The 19663-nt window shown below is 52.2% G+C and overlaps 1 protein-coding gene across 1 annotated transcript in view; it reads right to left on the reverse strand.

The window, feature by feature from the left end:
* Positions 1 to 19663, reverse strand: part of PKD1L1 (polycystin 1 like 1, transient receptor potential channel interacting) — a gene marked incomplete at its 5' end in the record, with an annotated part of 103905 nt that overhangs the window by 23290 nt on the left and 60952 nt on the right. Inside the window, 12 exons of the mRNA XM_081079376.1 lie at positions 3314 to 3484; positions 4258 to 4419; positions 6531 to 6758; positions 8281 to 8415; positions 9384 to 9524; positions 9725 to 9829; positions 11902 to 12136; positions 12895 to 13061; positions 13581 to 13664; positions 14481 to 14604; positions 17100 to 17210; positions 19375 to 19493. Of these exons, the coding sequence (XP_080935502.1) occupies positions 3314 to 3484; positions 4258 to 4419; positions 6531 to 6758; positions 8281 to 8415; positions 9384 to 9524; positions 9725 to 9829; positions 11902 to 12136; positions 12895 to 13061; positions 13581 to 13664; positions 14481 to 14604; positions 17100 to 17210; positions 19375 to 19493 (1782 nt within the window). The remainder of the gene's footprint in view (positions 1 to 3313; positions 3485 to 4257; positions 4420 to 6530; positions 6759 to 8280; positions 8416 to 9383; positions 9525 to 9724; positions 9830 to 11901; positions 12137 to 12894; positions 13062 to 13580; positions 13665 to 14480; positions 14605 to 17099; positions 17211 to 19374; positions 19494 to 19663) is intronic.

A 19663-nucleotide genomic window follows, 5' to 3' on the forward strand; every position in this document is an offset into this window, starting at 1 on the left:
GCCACACTCACGGTGGAAACTTGAGTTCCAGCAGCGCAGACACACGGGAGCCAGGTGGGGCCGAGCCGGTGGTGCTGGCGACTGGACTCGTGCAGGCACGTGTGCCGAGGGCCTCTTAAAGCGGCAGGCCCAGGAGAACACGTTTTTCCCATAGAACCAAATTAAGATTAGAGATTGCGCGCTGCTGAGAACTTCCCACACCCTAACCTAGAACAATCGAAATCACAAAGGCCCACAATGGCGGCCTGCGTGGTCTTCTAGGCCTCCGGACAGGAGTCTAGGTGACCACAGGCTGTCATTCAACAGTGACTTACAATGGCCCCTCTGAGTGCATGAAGGACCACCACTTATGTCATACATTTAAGATGAAGTTCCTTCTAGCCACAAGCATTAAGCACAGGAGCAATGTGTCCACAGGAAGAGGTGCTGTGATGGGACCTGTGAGCTGACAATCTCTCCTTGGCCTGAACTCAGTGGGAATGGCTTAGATATTGTATCATCAGACACAGCACTGCTTTGAACTTGAGAGACATTCTTATTTTTAAAAATTATATCAATTCCTTTTTATTACAAATAGGTTTTAAAATTAGAAAGAGATACTAAGTTTTACGAAATGCAGTCACAGAGGAAATGAAATGCTAGTCTCCTCCATTTTTGGTGAAGGTTATTAATGTATTTTCTAACATTAAAAGATGTCTGTTCCTGATTTAAAACTCACGATCATGGTATATTAGGCTTTTAATCTGATGCTGAATTCTATTTGCCAATGTTGAATGTAGATTTTTTTGGTACTAAAATCAGTAAGACTGGCATGTATGAGCAGTTGTTTTGTCTTTTGAAATTTGGGATATCTTTGTCCAATTTTGTATCAATAATTGCTTTATTTCCTAAAAACACATTTGAATGCATATTCTCTGTCTCTATGTTCTGGAAGAGTTTGAGAGCATTTTGAATATACACGTTTCCTAGTAGTTTGGTGTATTTCACCTGTGAGAGCATCTGGGCAAAGGGGCTTTCGGAGGGTTACATCTTTCAAAACTGTTCAGGATTCCATCTACTCGATGAGGCGCAAGAGTAGTGAGAGCTGTTCTCTCTTTCCCAGTGTTTTATAATTCATTCAATTTCCGTAAGGTTATTTTCCCTTTCTCATTTTTATTTTGTATATTTATTGTACTCACTTTCCGCATCATATTTAGCTATGTATTAACTAATAATTGATTGATTTCATTGCCTGTTAAAAGAGTCATCTCTTGGGTTAATTCATTTTTGCTACTACTCTAATTAAATTAGCCTTTCATCTTTGGGAACTCCTCCCTGCTCTCTCAGTCTGTGTGCGCGTGTATGCATGTGGGTGCATATTTCTCCCGCTTACTTGAGTTAAATACATACTTAGTTTACTGTCATTTGTTGTTGCCCCATAACGTATGCCACAGATTTCCCTCTAAACATTAATTCAGCAGCATACACTGTCCTTTGTTTTAATCCTATAATCCAGAAAACCTTATGATATTAATATAAGTGCATTCAATTATCTTTCTTCTGAAATATTTTATTAATTTTTTTCTTTTTCTTCATGTTATGAAGGTAGTAAGTAGTACCCTATCTTTTGTCTTTACATATATTCTTTTTCTTCTAATTTTATTTATACAATTGGTCATTATTTTTCCTACTCTATAAAAACTATGTTTTTCCTATCATTTGCCCAATTTTCTACTGATACGCACATTTGAACAGTTTTTAATAATTTAAATAATATTAAATAACTTCTAAATAATTTAAACGATTTTTAATCACTTGGCAGTGACTTGATTTTGGGGGGTAGGAAAATAGAATTTGTTCTGGTTTTAATAGAGTTGAATTCATTTCCTTCCTGGGATACAATTTATTTTTAAATATATAGATCTGTGTCTTTATTTCAGGAACATTTTCTTAAATTATGTCTTTAAATATTTTTTTCTGTTTACATTTTCTGGTCTCTCTTTGAGGATGGAGGGAGACATGAATTATATGTACATATCCTTTCTTTGCCTTATGTGTATTCCTTTTTGTCTAACTTCCATGTGTATTATCTTCCCTAAAATCAATTTTAACTCTTCTTATCTCATTTTGCTGAGTTTTCTCAAATCTGTCATGCACATTTTTCACTCTCTGTTCTGTGAACCTATTACTGTTTTTTTTTTCCTTCACCTGTATTTCTGACATCTTTTTTCCCTTCTCCTTTTCTTCTCCATTTCTGTCCTCAACCCTCAATCTAGCATTAGTCTTTTTATTTCATTGGGCTTTGCGCTCTTATTTCAGAGGGCACTTCTTCACGAGTTTGCTTGTGTGGAAAGCATCCCGGTTGCAACTTGACCCGCCTATGACTGTTTTCAAAGGTCTGATCCTCATCTGCTTCTCTTGTGGGCCTTTGTAATGACCCTTTCCCTCGAGCACGAGTGCGCAGATCCAGTAATGACCTGCGTCTACGCTGGTTGTTTACCTTTGCATAGGGGGCCCTTCCATGAAGGTCGGTACAAGGCGGCTGTACTAGGGGTGAGTCTGAGTAGCAGGTACCTTCAGTCTCATCTTTGCCAAGGGGGCACAGTCACTGCCAATCGGATGTGTAGCTACGACTGCTATGGGCTGCAGGGTACTTTCTGGAACTCAGGGATGCCAGCGCTGGAATGCACTTAGCACTGCAGCCCAGCTCATCTTCCTTTTCAGTGTAGCTGTGAGCCTGTGAGCCACCAACAGCTCCTCCCCTGGCTGCCACTCCAACAGCTTCTTACAAAGATAGCTTTCATCAAGCCTGAGTCCCCAAACTCTGTGGTGCTGGGGTTCAGGGAGATTCCTTCAGCTCTTTATTGCTCTGTTATCTTTTCCTCGAAAGCAGGGGTCTTTGGTCAGCCCTCCGTGTAAGCTATTGAAGTCGGACAACTCTGTGTGCCCGGGGTGTGGCAGTGTCCTTTCTCCCTTCGGCCTCAACCTCACCATGCTTGGCTGTCATTCTGGGGATTCCCTGTCATGTTCTGGGTCATAGATGGTGCCTGCAGGAATGGAGGGCCCTTTTCTGTTCCTCATCTCTTTGTGGAACCCAGTTGTAATCAGGGTAAGGGAGCAGACCGATATTTCTGCCGCCATGGAAGCTGGAAGTCACGCCAGACAGCTGACATGGTTGGGCAGTTCTTTGGTTCTGGCCAGAGCACAGCTCACACCAGTGTTACTTGCCCTACGGAACACTTAGGCAAATGGTCTTGTGACTTAGAACGCTATTTTAAACCCCTTTAGGATTTAAAACACGAAAAATTGATAAAACCCATTTCCCTTTGCTTACCCCAGTGCCTTGGGCAGCAGAAGCCCCCATGAAGGAACAATCTTCTGCCATGGCCTCAACTGCACCACAGGACTGTTGTTCTGGAAGAGGGGACTCAGGGTTGTCGGACAAACTATCGATCTTCAGCAGAAGTTCATCTAACAGATCTGCAAATTCTTCCAGGTAATAATTCTGAAGGGAAGAAAATTAGACCAGCAAATGCATTCAAGAACCCAATTTTTCTTCTTCCCTCATTATCTAAAGCATTTTGTGGTACCGACTTTAGATGGCATGTGCTTTGTTAGAAACACTGAGCCTGGAATTATGGGACCTGGGTGCCAGGCCTGAATTTCCTGTCTAGGTTCCCTCATACACGATGTCACCTACAGGTGTGTACACTTGTACCTCAGTCACCATGTCATATACAGGTACACACTTACGTGTTACGCTTCAGAATGGCGACACGAAGGCCTATTAAATGGCTCTAAAGGCACGAATGTATGGGAACGTACACGATAAATAGTATCAAAACGCACAGCATCACGACTGCGTAGGCTGGCTTCAGAACTGCCCTGGCTGATGCCTAAATATCATCCATGGAAATAGCTGGGCATTCGTGTGCAAACACCTGCTTTGATTTGTTTGCACTCAGGTCTGGGTGACTACACTCAAGTGACAAACTACAGGGATAGAGTAGGGTGTGTAGGTGTGTGTGTGTGTGTGTTGGGGGAAAATCATAAAGTCCACCTTTCCAACCCTACAGGGTCATTCTAAGGATAGAGGGAGTTTTAATGGAGGAGAATTGCTTGGTAAACTGTAAGGTGCCTTAGAATTTTAAGGGAAAATTCTATGTTTTGCAATGATATTTAGCACAGACTCACAATCATGTTTCATAACCTAGAGAAAATCTTTACAATGAAGCTGTCACCTGGAACGTGCTCACTAACCCAAGACCCACAGCTTACATGATTCTCAGCCAACTCGGTCTCCTCCAGCTTTGGCTTTTCGAGCCTCAGCAAATTGCGGGCCTTCCCCCAAAGGTATGTAGTCACATCTTTAAATCTCACGAGAGATTTGCTTTGAAAAGATTTTCTTTTTCGGGCAAAAGTCATGAGGGAGCCTCTCAACTGGGGAAAAGAAAAAATAATGACAAACTGCATGTTATTAAGCAAAAAAAAAAAAAAGCTTTTTCAATTTGTTCAACTGTAAAATGGAGATTATATCTAATGATGCTATTTTATTTCCTTTCAGTAAGACAGTAATTGCTTAGCAAAAAAAATCAGGAAAGTCTCTCTCATTAATTGAACTAAATTTCAGCAAGATGAATTCAGCAATGGAAATTAATGTTATGTTAAAGGCTGTTTTCAATACCTAACGGTTGAGGACTAGGATTATGAACTAGACCTGCATGTCCGTATGTAAAACAGCATCAGCTTTGGTGCCCCCTGGTGAGTCTCCCCGGGCTGTGCGTGAGCCCTGCTGAGAGCACATGCTTGTGCCCAAGAGACGAGAAAGGGCCAGAGTCACAGTGGCTGCTGTGCCTTCACGCATGTTACATAAATGAGCCAATGACCATCTATGCAAATTGTTCTTGGGCTGTTTCCTTCTGTGCTGCAGACTGAGACCTGTTCGCTTAAGAGCCGGAGAGCACCACATAAATGTTTACACATTCCGTTATTTTTAAAATAGGCCAAACAAGCAAAGCTTTTGCCATTTAGAGCTTGCTTTGCATGATCTGCAAACCCTCCCAGACAGCTGTCACCACTGGTAAGACCGATGGGGCCTTGCAGGCACAAAGCCCCAAATGCTGCTGTTCTTGGGGGCTCTCTGACCCAGACTTCCTGCATGCTGCTGGGCGACATTCCCTCCACACGTAGGACCCCCTCCATCCCCTTCCCAAGACTTCCATCCCACTTCTCCCCTTCTAGACGGTGGTCCCACAGTGCAGCCACGGGACAGTCTCATGGTACGAGGCCATCTCCCCTATGGAAACCTGTCCAGATGTCGCTCTCATACTGCCTCGTAAGGGGGTAAAAATTCTCTGCAGTTCCATGGCAGCCAGCTGGGATCTGGGGTGGTGGAGCCAGGGAAAGCATTTAGGGTGACTACACTGAACACTGTCTTCTAAGGATGTGTAGGATTTACACCCACTGGGGCACAAGGGAGGGGTCTGGAGGGAAGGCAGTGAGGTGGAGGGAGCAGCGGTCGCAGGCCTCACGTGAGCACCATGCCTACTCGGGCACAGAGCAGGGTCGCTGACCCTGAGTCAACAGGAACACCTGGAGGGTTTTCTGAATTGGGGTGCTGGGCCCCACCCCCCGAGAAAGGGTACAGCAAACCTGGGGAGGAGCTGGCTGAGAACCTGCAGAGCGGGATGGCAGAGCTGCAGTGGGGCAGGGTGGCCACATAAAATACAGGACACTGCTTACATTTTAACTTCAGGTAAACAACGAAAAATGGCTAAATACAGGTATGTCTGAACTACTGCAGGGACATACTAAAACATTATTAGTTGTTCACTGAAATTTAACTATTAAGTGGAGGTCCTGCAGTTTCATTTGCTAAATTTGTTAGCCCTGAGTAGGGGTGGCAGGGAAGTTCAGGGGAAGCCCTCCCTCTGTTGAAGTTTAAGCCAGCGGCTGTGTGTGTGTGCGCATGTGTGTGTATGTGTGCACGTGTGCATGTGTGTACGTGTGCATGTGTGCACATGCGTGTATGAGTGCACACACGTGTGCATGCATGGGTACGTGTGTGTGTGCATGTGAATGTATGTGTGTACATGTATGTGTGTGCACATGACTAGATTTGTAAGTGGTGGATCAGCAGGAGGGTGGGAAATGAGGAGCCTAATTCCTAACGTGGCCCCGAACCTGAAGAGCACGTCCATAAAGGCTGACTGTTGGAGTGACACTCATAAGATGGAAGGATTGAGATGCAGGGCAAGAGAAGCCTGCAAAGCAGCAATGGGAGATTTTGAGAAATTAGGTAACAGAGAGAAGGTGTGGCTGGCTCAGTTCTCCGAGGGCGGGAGGCTCCCTGGAGCGGTCAGTTGCTTTGGGGAAACGGTCAAGCTGACTGGTCAGGCCTGCCCAGTGCAGCAGAGCTGGGCCCCAGGGAGTCATGACCATGAGGTGTGGCCTACAGGTGGATATGTGCTTATGGGCCAAGGAGAACTTCACCCCACAGCATGTGAAGCCTTTCCAAACCTGGCTGCAAAGTCAGGCGTGTGTGCACGTACCATCCCGAACCCCAGAGCACTCAGTGATGTCAGAAGGGCCGCGTAGCACCAAGCTGTGGCCCGCTGGTCAGACTTGGAAAGGCTGAGGAACATGTCTGTTTGGTTGCTTCCTGGAAAATGAAACAGCAGCCGGCGGAAGGTGGCTGAGAAGATGCCAGGTGATGGAGCCAGGGTGAGGAACAGGCTTCGCAGGTGGGCATGGGCAGCCAGCACCAGGACGCCTGCCAGCTGCAAAGAGAAAGCCCACCATAGCTGACTTTCTAGGCACTGGGTCGTGGGGGCCCCAGACTCACGGGGGGGGGGCGTCTAAATGCTTTAAAATAATGAACAGCTTGGAGAAGCAGTTTGGAAATTGTTGATCACACCATCTGGGAGTAAGACCTTGGCCTCACAGACCACCTGTCTCTGTCGGGTGCAGCCCGTGCCCACTGCACCCCAGCTCTGCCCCCCACCTCGAGTGCCCAGTCAGCACCCCTCTCCTCATCTGCCTCCGCTGTGAGTCTCCTCTGCCGTCCACGCCAGCGCCCCCAATTGTCCCCCACACCCCAAGCTGCCGGAGGCCACACTGGCTTCACCTGTCCCTTCATCTTTGCTCCCGGCACCCGCAAGGCCTCATAAAACAGGCCACTGAAGAAAGGACAGGAAAGGGCCATCCTGAGCTGGCTTCAGTTCAGGTGAGGTCCTATTGTCTGGCTGTGCTACCAGGCGGGGAACTTGGGTGGTGTCACAGGCCCCAGACACACAGCTGCTCCCCTATCCCCTAACAGGTACCAGTGGCAGCCAGCACTTTGTTGCCTGCACGAGACCATCGGCCAGTTGTCACAGGTCCACATGGGTCCTCCTGAGCGGTAGCCCAGCCACCTGCTGTGGCCTCCGTTCCCCTGGCTCGTAGCCTGGACCTCCCAAGACCTCCTCACGACCACACTGGAAGTCACGCTGGTGATAACCCAGGAGGAGTCGCACCCCATTAGGGGGACTAGGGGCAAGAAGCTCACCTTGGAGTCCACGTCTCTATGGGTCACATGGGTGGCTCCCCGCCCCCAGGCGTCCCTATCATTTCTGAGCAGTTGGAATTCTGCCACTTAATGTGGACACAACATATTTATATGACTCTTGGCCTCTGTGGGAGGCACCACATGGAGGGGACACCCAAGTACCAAGGGCCAGCCCAGAGCCAGCCTCGTCACTGCGGTCAGACCCCATTCCTTCCTTTGAGGAAGAACCAGCTGGCCCGTCTTGGCTATGATCACAAAGTGAGGGAAATACAAGAGGCCACACACACCATGCCTGGCACTTACCGTGTTTCCCTGAAAATAAGACCTACCTGGACAATCAGCCTAATGCGTCTTTCGGAGCAAAAGATAATATAAGACCCAGTATTATATTTATGTTATAGTATTATATTATATTATATTATATTATATTATATTATATTATATTATACCCAGTCTTATAGTAAAATAAGACCAGGTCTTATATTAATTTTTGCTCCAAAAGACGCATTAGAGCTGACTGTCCAGCCGGGTCTTATTTTCGGGGAAACACGGTAGAGCGAGAACAGTGGGCATAGGAACTGCTTACAATGTAATAACAACTGCCCGGAAAAGTGCGGTGCAAGCACGTGGTCTGAGGCTACGACTTCCTAAAGAACTGCTGACATCAGAGAGGGCAGGCCCCCATGTCACTCAGGAGGCTGGGGCCCCTCTGCCAGTTTATCGGGAAGAAAACGGGGTAAAGACAGAATCCTTACCCCTGGAGCGAAGATGCCGGACAGTGAGGGACGGGGCATGCAGGAGCAGGACGCCATCATGTTTCCAAGGCCAACAAGATGAAGGCACTTCAGGGTCAGGAGGACGCAAAGAGTCCCCTGGAGCCACCTCGTCCCCTGTGACGGAAGGACACAGCCATCAGTGCGTCATTCCAGTTATAGGAAGTGTTCACACCTGTGTGCCACGAGCTAGGGGAGCGTGTGACAGAGTGTGCTGGACGTGCTGAGGTCCTCCAGGCCACAGACATCCGAGGGATGGAAGCACCAGGTGTCCACAGAGGGGACAGGTCAGAACAAGGAGCAAGGATGAGCTGTAAGGCAGCACAGGGCACAGGTCTGAGCCTGACAGCGTCTCAGGGAGGCCATGGCCACTCAGCGCAGACCCTCGCGGGAGCCTGTTTACTGAGCTGTGGGAAGCCAGCTCCATGCGGGACACGGAAGTACTCAGGGCCTGCGGGCCCCTGCCTCCTTCATGTGCAGGGAACGCGTGCCAGGAAATGACGCTGTTAAAGAACCTTTTCAAAGCTGTGAAGACAACAATTGGAGGCTCCACTCCCATTTGTCCAGTGGCCTGGGGGCCGCGGGGCCGCCCTGGAGTCCCTGCCCCTCCCCAGGACGCCTGCCCAGCACCCCCACCATGTCCTCCATAAGCTCCCATGGTGGGGGCCCGTTTCCTGTGGGGGGAGTGCCAGGGGGAAGGAGGTGTGGGACTTTGAAGCCTGACTCGTCCTGTGCGGGACCCCGGGACTCAGGGGGCCTGACACTGCTCGCGACTGGGGCTGTTGTCAGATGAAGAGAGAAGGCGGGTCCAGGTGAGTCCTCCTGCCTCAGAGCCACTTCCCTCCGCCAGAGGGTCACACAGTCGGGGGGGTTCCGTGCGTTTGCGTTCCGCTCCACGCACATGCAAGCAGCCCAGCTGGCAGCGTGTCCTGAGAACGCCAGGCCCCTCCCTGCCCAGCGTACCCTCGTCTGCGTGCTCAGAGCAGCACCGCTCCGTGTGGACGAACCCCTTGTCTGGAACCTCCCTTTCCGGCAGCACCACTGAGCATGGCCCCTACCTGTGTTGCCTGAAGCGCCCGCCATACCTGAGTCCATGATGCCATGTGACTGAGGTCCATGAACTCCAGGAAAAGTCCTTTGCGGAACTGGTCGGTCACCTCGCCAGCACGAGAGAGCAGGTGGCTGGACGCTGCGCAGCAGGCGAGGCCCGTTCCAGCGGTCGTCAGCTGCAATGGCACCGAGAGAAGCCATCAGGCGGCTCATAGTGGCCGCAGGACCCGGGGCACCAACCCTAAGGGACACTGACATGGTGGGAAAATGGCAAGAAAGCTGGAATTCACTGGCACGTGACCAGTTCCCCCGACAGTTATTTTTAGGGGAGGATTTAATGCTGTCATTTTGTGAAGGGAATGACACGACAGGCTACCTCTAGCCAGTTGCCCGGTTTTTGCCAGTAGCGGTGGACTCCCCCCTCAGCCATGCGGTAGAGTTGGACACACAGGTGGGTCAGTGTGAGCACCAGGAAGATGAGCTGAGGGGGGGAAATAAGCCAACAAGACAAGGAAAGTGCTGATGAGTTGTGCTGAGTCCTCCGCTCCTGGCCGGCTCCCAGGAGCAGACGTGATTCCAGCTGATTGCCAGCCCTGCGGCTCTGACAGGCACACACAGGGCAGGCCGTGGCCAGGCGGTAGCTCTTCACACGCCAGCACCCCCAGAACCCCACTGGCGCGGGCACCGGGGCACACAGGAGCTCCGGGCCAGACGGGCCCTGCAGGCGCCGGTCGCACAGCACCCAGCAGGTCTCCACGCTGCCGTGCCAGCCCTCCCCAGCCCGTCCCCACTGGCTCATGAGGACAAGTTCCCATGTGTCGTGCGACAATACTCGCTGTGTGACAACAGTTTCCTTGGCCAAGTAAAACCTTTGAAAGTGATTTCTTAAACTTCTGTTTATGGTTATCTCACCATTGATGAGTCCCTTGTTCGTTCATTCATTCATTCATTCATTCATTCATTCATTCATTCATTCACTCAGAACAAGGAGGGAGGTGGCGCTCAGTAGCAGTGGACTGACCTGGATGATAACTCAGCCTTGTGGAGTCCCGTGGACCCTTCCAGTGAACAGCTTTAAGCTAAAGAAGCCTCTTTCTGAAGCTCCTCCCTCCCTCCGAGGAGCGGTGCTGGCACACACTAATGTTGATTTCAAAGCACGGAGTGCAGAATGGCGCCGTGCACCAGGCACTGTGTCCCTAGGACTAGGACAAGATGGGTGGGGCTGTTTCACAAATGGACTGAAATGAGGTAACGTGTGTGGGGGCTTCTTGTGACCCCAAAACAACGCTGTGAACACGAACTTTGGGTTACCGCACCACCCGAGCTGCCTGGGTGCCAACCTCCCTGCCTGTGCCCACAACCCACCCACGGCAGAGCCTCGAGGCTCCTGGATGAGCACTGTCTGAACCCTGACACTGTCATGGACTCAGGAGGACCCCCTCCGTCCCGTGGACGCATGGGCACTGTGCCCACGGACCCACCAGTGGGTGCTGCAAAGTTTGATATTTTGTCCATCGTAAACGTTTCTGTAGGAGTTTTGATTTTCAGAAATGCTGCATGAGAATATTGCTCATCTTGATGACTGAGGTGAGTGCCCCGCCTGCCCCACCTGGCCAGGCAAGCGGCCCCTCCCCCCAGCCTTCCCCATCCTCCCTGTCCCCACATCAGCTCTGAGGCTCCATCCATAAGTCCACCCGGAACGCTGTTGCTCAGTCTCCAGAGTCTAAAACCTCATGGCCTTGTCCTGTCTTCATGCCCAGGTCCAAGCTGCTCTACCAGGAGCGTCGGCCGACCTCAGCTCTTCAGGCCAGCGGCGTGGGCACCGGTTCAAGTCAGGGAAGTTCCCAAGGGAAGTTCAGCATGGCTCCCGGTGCCCACCTCGTTCCCAAACGCCACATGAACATCGTCCATCTTGCTCAGACCTACAGTGCTGAAGGTCTGTTTCCCCCTCGCCCCCCAACTTGTATGGGGAAGCCCTGACCCCCAGGTGGCTGTTCTGGAGATGAGGCCTCTGAGGAAACCATCAATGTCACATGAGCTCATAAGGGTGGGGGCCCGGTGACGGATTAGTGTCCTCGCAAGCAGAGGAAGAGCCTGGGGAGTCACCTGTCCCCATGTGAGGCCTCAGCATCTGCAGCCAGGAAGAGAGCCGTTACCTGACCAGGCTACCCACACTGACCTCGGACTTCCAGACTCCAGACTCGGACATCAGTGTCTGCAGTTCACCCTCCCCACCCGTGTCCCCTGCCCCTTGTTAGGGCAGCCTGAACTAAGACCCCTGGGAAGGAGCTGAGTCTCGGTTCCGATTGGCCCTCAGTGACCATGACACACCAAGAATTCTGCATTTGCACCAGCCACACAGATGTGCTGGTTCCCCACTGGGGGTCTCCCCCATCCTGTGCCCACACCTAGCGGGATGCCTGCCGTGTGCTGGGGACATGGCAGGGGCTGGGTGGAGGGTGGGTGAGTGGCCGGCATGAGGCCTGTCTGGTGGAGGGTGCCAGCCTGGTGGCCCTGTGCTCTGTGAGGGGGCCGAGCGGCCGGTGAGCTCACCTCGAGGAGTATGACGTGGGGCCTCGGGGCTGAGTCGCTGTGGAAGACGACGACCGACTCCACCAGGGAGGAGAGGGTGAGGCCCCCAGCAGGACGCATCTCGGCGCTCAGGGTCACGCAGGAGAAGAGGCGGGTGGGAGGGTTGTAGAGGGTGAAGTGCACGGACACGGTCCTGGTGCTGCCGTCGACCCACCGGCGCGCCCTGAGGCTGGTTAGGGCGGCGTAGGCTGCGGGTCTGCAAAGGGCGGCTGGTCAGAGGGCGGAGGCTGTGCAGGGAGCCTGCAGCCCCAGGCCCCGCACCCGACCCCGACGTGGCCCCTGGGCTCACAGGCCTGGACAGGTGGCCTCTGACCCCCTAACAGTCCACTGTCCCTCTCATGCCCGGGACCCCCAGGCTGAGGGAAGAGAGATACCCATCTCTATCCACAAGACTCTAGAATACCCACTTTTTTCCTCTGCTGTGGAGTCGGTCATTGTGAGAAGCCACCTGTGACCAATCCATGTTAGTAACAATGAATGATTTCCCTTGCTTGTCCTCGGTATTACACAAAGGCACGTCACTGTAAGGCACCGAACTCCCGGTGGGTCTCAGACAACCAGTGTTACTGGCGCAGTGCAATCCCGGGGTTCCACGTGGACGGTGCCACTGACCGGATGTGGGTGCGTGGGAGCTGCCATCCCAGGTGTGCACCGAGCCAGACAGTCACGTGGGACTCAGTGGGGTCCTGTGCACCCTGCTCAGCACACGACAAAGGCCCACTAGGTTCCGTGGCTTCCAGACCTTCCAGAAAATTCTGAAGAAACTTTGCCTTGTCCTTCTTACGCACTTAAGAGTCTGAGGCCTGACTCAGGTCACAGGCTAATAGTGGGGCTCGGCAAGCGGGTCCATCATTTGAATCACGAGCCCTGCGCTTGGCCTGGGGAATGGTGGGCCCCTCGCCGCCAGCCCGTCTGTACGAGCCCTGATGCTGCCAACCCCCGAATCACGCTCACCTTGTCCTGCCCAGGCTCAGTTCACAGTCCTCCCTGCAGCCCCCGGGGCTACTCGGGGCCACTCTTTGTATCTCTGAGTCGGTCACGGAGGAGGTTTCGGGGTCTCTGACTTTGGAGCAACACGTAGGATGAGGGTCTTCAGTAAGCACTGAAAATGGCCTCGGAAGCTGCAGAAGATCATATACATATTTCAAAGTCTGCCCTTCAACCTGGGGTGTCTGAGTCTGGCCACACGAGGCATGTGTACTGTCCTGAAACACGGCCCCCTGCCCCTCAAGCCCATCTTCCCGGGGCTCAAGCCTGAGCTACAATGAGGAGGCTTCCCCAGGGAAAGGCTGCACCCAAGGTCCCAGGCTGGGCTGGGACGGCAGGAGGTTTCCCGCAGGGATGATCAGGTGACCTGCGCATATTCACGCACCCCTCCCCCATTAGGACTAGATATGGGGTGTTCTGTTTTTCCATATTTAAGACAGAAACACTCCAGTTTTGCCTAGAATGCCAGGTCGGGAGGCACACTGGGGAGAGTCTGCAGGAGGGGAGAAAGGGAGGCAGAGGCCCACAGCTCTCCTGACCCAGCAGCTGACGACTGAGTCACGGCCAGACTCGGAGGTGACGGGATGGGCTGCCAAAGCCGCCTGGACTTCTCTCTTTCGTGTTTAGAAGCAAACAGCAAGCGAGCATCCTACCTCACGTGAACCACCAGCAGGGTCCTTCTGCTGCTTAATGACCACAGTGCCCAGGAGGTAACACTGCCCTGCAAGGACTCCAGGCTGCGGAAGAAGAGAGGACGTGGGACACACTGAGACCCCGGGGGATGAGTGCCCACAGGCCGACAGGCGTGTGCACAGGACCACCCTAGACACCAGTTACAGGCCAGACCGCGCTTTCCTTTTAAGGGTTTACCCGGCACTCAAAGAAAGACAGCAGCTACCCCCAGTCTTTGCACCAAATCAGAATGATGTCTTTTTATTTTTTCCTAAAGTTTCCCCAGTGTCTACTACACAGAGTAGCACAAAAGCAGAATGAGAAATGCACTCATTCTGCATTCTGTCCGAGGAACACGGACAAAGTCATTTTATCTTTTTTAAAAAGGTAGAAAATAAAAGATAAGCAAGGAATGGGGTTATTGTACAAAGTACATATTCCCTAGTAATTTTTTCTTCAGTTCTTGGGACTAGCCTTGCCTCTTTCTGGAAGTTTCCTCGATGCTCCCATCTTAGCTAGTTGCTCCTCCTCTGCCCCAGGAGTGGCCCTGTGCCCCGTGTCACAGCATGTTCAGTACTGAACCAACCTTCCACTCGCATCGGCCCACGAGCTCTGTGGACCAGCCACACCCTGGTCCTGCTCTGGTCTGGCACATGCAGGGCCCTGAAGAAGCTCGGGCAGCTCAGCGGGGAGCAGGGCTGGGGCAAAGACTTGCTGGGCAGAGAAAGGGACAGGACACTGTGGGGCCACATGCACCCGCCGTGGACATCACCAGTCTCACAGCCTAGCCACGTCCAGAACTAGTGCTGCAGACGATGTCACCCCAGTACAACGTGGCTCTTCTGTGCCGACAGCACTGTCAAGGGCAGAGGGAAGCCCACCTGAGCAGCCGGCATGCTGGCTGAGGAGGGGCCGTGCTGGTACAGGCCATCCAGCAGCGTGGTCAGGCTCCAAGCCCACCAGGCGTCCACACCACCCAGGCCACCGAAGGAGCTCCTGGCACTTCTTGACACAAAGACAGACACTAAATGTTATTTTTCTCTGATATAAATTTCAAGTAGGCTGAGGGTGAAGCGGCAGGGAGACACGGGGTGGGGGCACAGGGCGCAGGAGGTAAAGAGCACGGGAGGCAGAGAGCGCAGCGCGGGGACAGGATGGAGGCGGAAACGATGACAGTTTTCCACAGTCTTAATCATCTACCTGACAAACTGTCCATTTCTAAAAGGATATGCTTCACATTCTGCATTTTTATAAAACAGAGACAGAGTCTGCACGAAGTGGGGAAAATACTGTCACTTCCTGACCTTTGCTCCCTGTTGGGAGGATGTTAAAGAAATGAGGTCAGGAAAGACCTGAGGGGGATCAGAGACAAAGGCGGCACGTCCAGTCTGTTTATAGCTCACTCCTCCTTCACGACCCAACGGGAGTGCGAGCAGTGACCAACCAAGCCAAGAGCATCTCACTCTGCACCGATGAGAGCAATTAGGTAAGATGGGCTCGCAGGGAAAGCCCCGCCTTTTCCAGCAGTGGTTCTTGGGTACAATGCCCACTTCACTTACCAGCACTTTATTTGATGCTTGATGTTTTTAGTTGGAATTTCATAAATACTTTATTAAGCTCAGAAAGACTTCAAATAAGACTTAACTACGTGAGAATGCAAAACGTGACACTTATTATGAAGGCACAAGAAACCGACCAGGCTGATGGTCTCACGTGACAGACGAGGTGCTAAGGCACAGTCACCGGACCTGCCCAAGTCACCTGGCAACGGTCTGAGAGCTGCAGGCCCAGCCCGAGTCCCTGGGGCCCACGCCTGCTCTGCCCGCTTCCAGCTGGGGTGCGGGCAAGTGCTGTGCCCTAAGGAGCTGCTGACGGTGCAGGATCAGCTGTGTGTGGGGGGCACTCAGCATCCCGCGACACACCAGGACACCAAGATGTCCCTGCGCGGTGGCAGCGCATCCTTGCGAGAAACACGAGGGCTCACACCGGGGGGCCACCTGAGCCTCTGTCCCAGCTCACTGCCTGCCCAGCACACAACACACAGCCCCGCACTAGCTCGCCTGCCCCACTTCTGGTGTGCGCAGCAAGACTCAGACTCCTCTGAGCAACGTGTCAGGTGCCGCCGCCCTGCGGAATGTGACGAGGAAAGCACACGTGACAAGCCAGGACTTTCTGGGGTTCCAGTTCCTGTCCAGCCCCTGGTTGGTGTGTTGTGCGCACAGTGCCACCTGGTGGCACCAGTGGCGCCCGCAGGGGTTGGCTGACAAGATGTCATTGATGGAAGTGACCGCTGAAAATTACACTTCCTTTCACTGCCAGCATGTTCACCAGTGAAAGCCTGGGTTGCTGAGTTAGGGAGACGCCAGACCCATGAACTGGGACATCCAGGTCCCACTTCACCAGCGGGTCTCAGATTCACTCGCCATCACCTGCAGGGCGTCCAGCACCGTCTCTCGTAGACGATGAGCACAGCTGTGTCCTCAAACAACAATAATGTTAAGTAGGATTGCCAGCCCCCCACCTGTGCCAAAAAAAATTCTACGAAAATAATTTACACCAAATTGAATCGGTCTAAGGCATCATATTCATAGAAAAACTATGGGAATGTGTTTTCAGATATTCTCCAGCGAAAGTAAACCTTGGAGCACATTATTTCCTGCCACTGAAACGTGCAGTAAGAATCAGCATGAATCAATATCACGCACTTCAGAATTCAAAGCCAAACTGCTCTGAAAGAACTATCAGACTGAGTATTTCTGGAGGGTGGAAATAAAGTCTGACCATCGATGTAAAAGCAACTTTCAGTAAAAAAGAAGGCTACACTAAATGCACACACTGACCACGACCTGCATCCCAGCGAGGAGGAGAAACAACACAACCAAGGCCTCCCCTGCTGGTAACGTTAGGAAGCTTCCAGCTTCCTGTTTTTCCGTTCTTCCATGTTTCCCGATGATGAACACACATTGGTTTTCACAGCAGAGGAAACACAGGTACACTGGGAATCGCCCGGGGCGGGGTGGCTGTTACAGCCGCTCCCAGAGGGAGCAGTGATTGTGAATTGCGATCCAAGAACTCAGCTGTGCTCCCGAAAAAGGAACTGCGACGCCCTGTTTCATTGCAGCATCTCTGCTTCCCGACACCAAAGTGCCTTGAAATATCACTACTTCACTGTTTACCAAAATGCAATGTTGTAATTAGGGCCCGGCTGCAAACAGGCCTCCAAGGAACAGTGGGAAAAAGGTGTGCCAGGGCCAGTGTGACCTTTTCCCGATTTCTTACTGGGCTGGTAGAGCAGAGCCTTGTCTGCGTAAAACGTCTCTAGAAGTGGATTAGATGGCCCGGAGGGTCCCTTCCTCTTGATTTGCTCAAAGTACCAAAGTGCAGTGATCCTGGCCCGGAGCCCTGGGCTCTGGGCTCCTCCTGGCGTCCACCCGCCCGTGTGAACACATCACTCCCTGAGCAGTGGCCCAGGCTCACAGAGGTTCCCCAGAACGTCCTACCTTGTAAACGTGTCCCGAATAGCTTGGTTGAGGGAGCACTCGTGCTGGGAGAATTTCTCATGCGTTACAAACAAATGCAGGAGCAGCATGAGGGTGCACATGGCGATGTCTCTATAAGAAAGGACATTTTAAATTAGTGTCCTCACAGACCCCGCGTGGCAGACCCAGGAAGCATTCCTAACGGCTCCCGGCTCTCGAGTCCCCAGGTGGAAATTTTCCTAGAAAGGGTGATGTATGTGTTGAGGTTATTGTTTTGCACGTTGACCTCTAACTGTTTCCAAAACCAGCTCTGAAAAAGCTCATTCTTCCTCCAATGAATTGCCTTTGTGCTTTTGGGAAGAATCAGGTGGGCGTTTTGTGCGGGTCTATTTCTGGGCTCTTTGTCTCGTTCCTGACCCGCGTGTCTGACCTGTCACCCTGTGCACAATGTCTCGACCATGTGGCTTCATGGTGGGCCCTGAGCCAGTCCTCGGCTCTGTTCTCCTCTCTCAGACCTGCTTTGGCTAGTCTAGTTCCTTTGCTGTCCATATAAACTTCAGAACCCGTGTGTCAATATCCATAAAAAGCTTGTGGGCTTGGTTGGAATTGCACTGAATCTGCAGATGAAATCAGAAAGAGTTGACATTGGCATAGAGCATTCTGATCAATGAACAGTCTCTCTCTCCATTTCTTCAGATCTTTGCTCTTTCATTAGTGTCTGATGGTTTTCAGCACTCACGTCCTGCAGGTTTTCTCACAGTCTACGTGCTTCATTTCTTTCGTGTTGCAGTAAACGGCACTGCTTTCCGCTCTTTCAGTTCCAACTGTCCAGTTCTCGCGCACCGAACATGCCTGCAACACTTCTAAATTCTTCTGTTAGTTCTAGGAGCCTTTGTAGATCATTCATGATTTTCTGCATAAACAAGTCGTGCCACCTGCAGCGGCTGTTTCATGCCCTCCTTTCAAATCTGTAAGCTTTTCACTTCTTTTCCTCGCCCGCTGCGCTGGCTAGGACTCCCAGGGTGCGGTTCAGGAGGAGCGGGGCAGCACATCCTGGCCGTGTGTCTGACCTGAACGAGCAGTGTCTCCCCAGCAAGTATGAGGTTTGGTGCAGGTTTCACAGGAGCCCTTTCTGAGTCTGTGGAAGTCCCCTCTACTCCGAGTTTGCTGAGAGTTTGTTTTCTCCCAAGAATAAATGTCAAATTTTGTTGAATGCGTTTTCTACGTCTCTCAAGATACTTGTACGATTTTTCTTACCCAGTCTGTTAGTACCGTGAGTCACATTAACTGTTTTCTTCTCGCGTGTCCATAGGAGCACCCCGTCTTGCTGTTGAGAAAGCTGGCTCGTCGTGCTGTCGTCCTCACCGTCTCCTCCCCGTGGGGACGCGCCACGCACCCACTGGGAACTGCACATTGGAACAGAAGCCGGACCCTGTTAAGGTGGCCGATTTGGGAGGGTTCCTCCCAGGTGACATGCGTGCCATCAGGGCACAGGGTCTGGTTTTGCCCCTTCGGTTGGTGTTGGCCGTTGTTGATGACCAATGCTTACACGCACTAAGGGGTCAGGCTCTCCTCGAATCGTTTGCACGTCCTCTGTGAAGAGACGTGTCTGCTCTCCTCTGCCGCCATTGCCAGGGCGGCGTTTGTGTAGAAAACATGTGACGGGCGCTGTTTGTAGAAGCCGTTCCCCAGCATCTACCAGCCTGATCAGTACACGTCTGTGTCCTCCCAGCTCCTCGCGGGGAAGAGACGGGAATTCCCAAATCCTTGACAAATGACATCAGCAAGATTTGAGAGCGACCCAGCAATGCCTGGGATTTAGAGAGAAGATTCGGCTGTTAGCGCACGAGGCCTTCACAGCCGAGCCGTCCCACAGGCCACGGTGAGGAGGGGTGTCTGAGGGCTGAGCTGGGAACGGCTGCCATGAGCACGGCGTTTCTTAACTGTTATGTTTTATGTGAAAAACCACGCTGATGTGGTGTTGATAACCATAACGCATCTGTGGGTATTTCAACACTGAACGATTTTTAAACACTGTCATCGGGCTAAATGGACGTCCCAGGCAGAGGTGCCCACCTCCCGCCTCCATGTGAGCCCGAGAGGCACGTGGAGTGCAGACATCAGGACGGAATCTGACCAGCGGGGCCGCCGAGGCCAGGGTTCTCCCCACCCAGCTGACGCCAGTTCAGTTTCCAGGCAACCCATGTCCTGGGGCACACGGTGCTGGCTTTGGGGGTCCCACATGCATTTCGCACTCCCGATGCCGGTGGGCTCGCTCTGAAAGCCCTGCACCCACCTCAGCACCACCTGCGTGCGCACCTCTCTTCTCATCCTCTCCCGGGTGGCCCTGAGTTGGGCAGGGGGCGGTGGACGTGCCCAGCGCAGGCGGCGAGCTTGCTGTCCTGCAGCCAGGGCCTGTGGGGGCGAGAATGTGAGTCTCAGGCTGCGGGTGACGGCAGAGCGCAGCTGCCCGTGGGACAGAAAGGACAGACAGCTTTGGAGAAGAAAGGAGAGTCGAGATCCTGAGGGTGAGGAAACAGGACAAGGCTGCTTCTCCCAGCTGCCTCTCAGGCCGATGGGTGCAG

Source organism: Rhinolophus hipposideros (assembly GCF_964194185.1).
Source record: "Rhinolophus hipposideros genome assembly, chromosome: 18".
NCBI lineage: Eukaryota > Metazoa > Chordata > Mammalia > Chiroptera > Rhinolophidae > Rhinolophus > Rhinolophus hipposideros.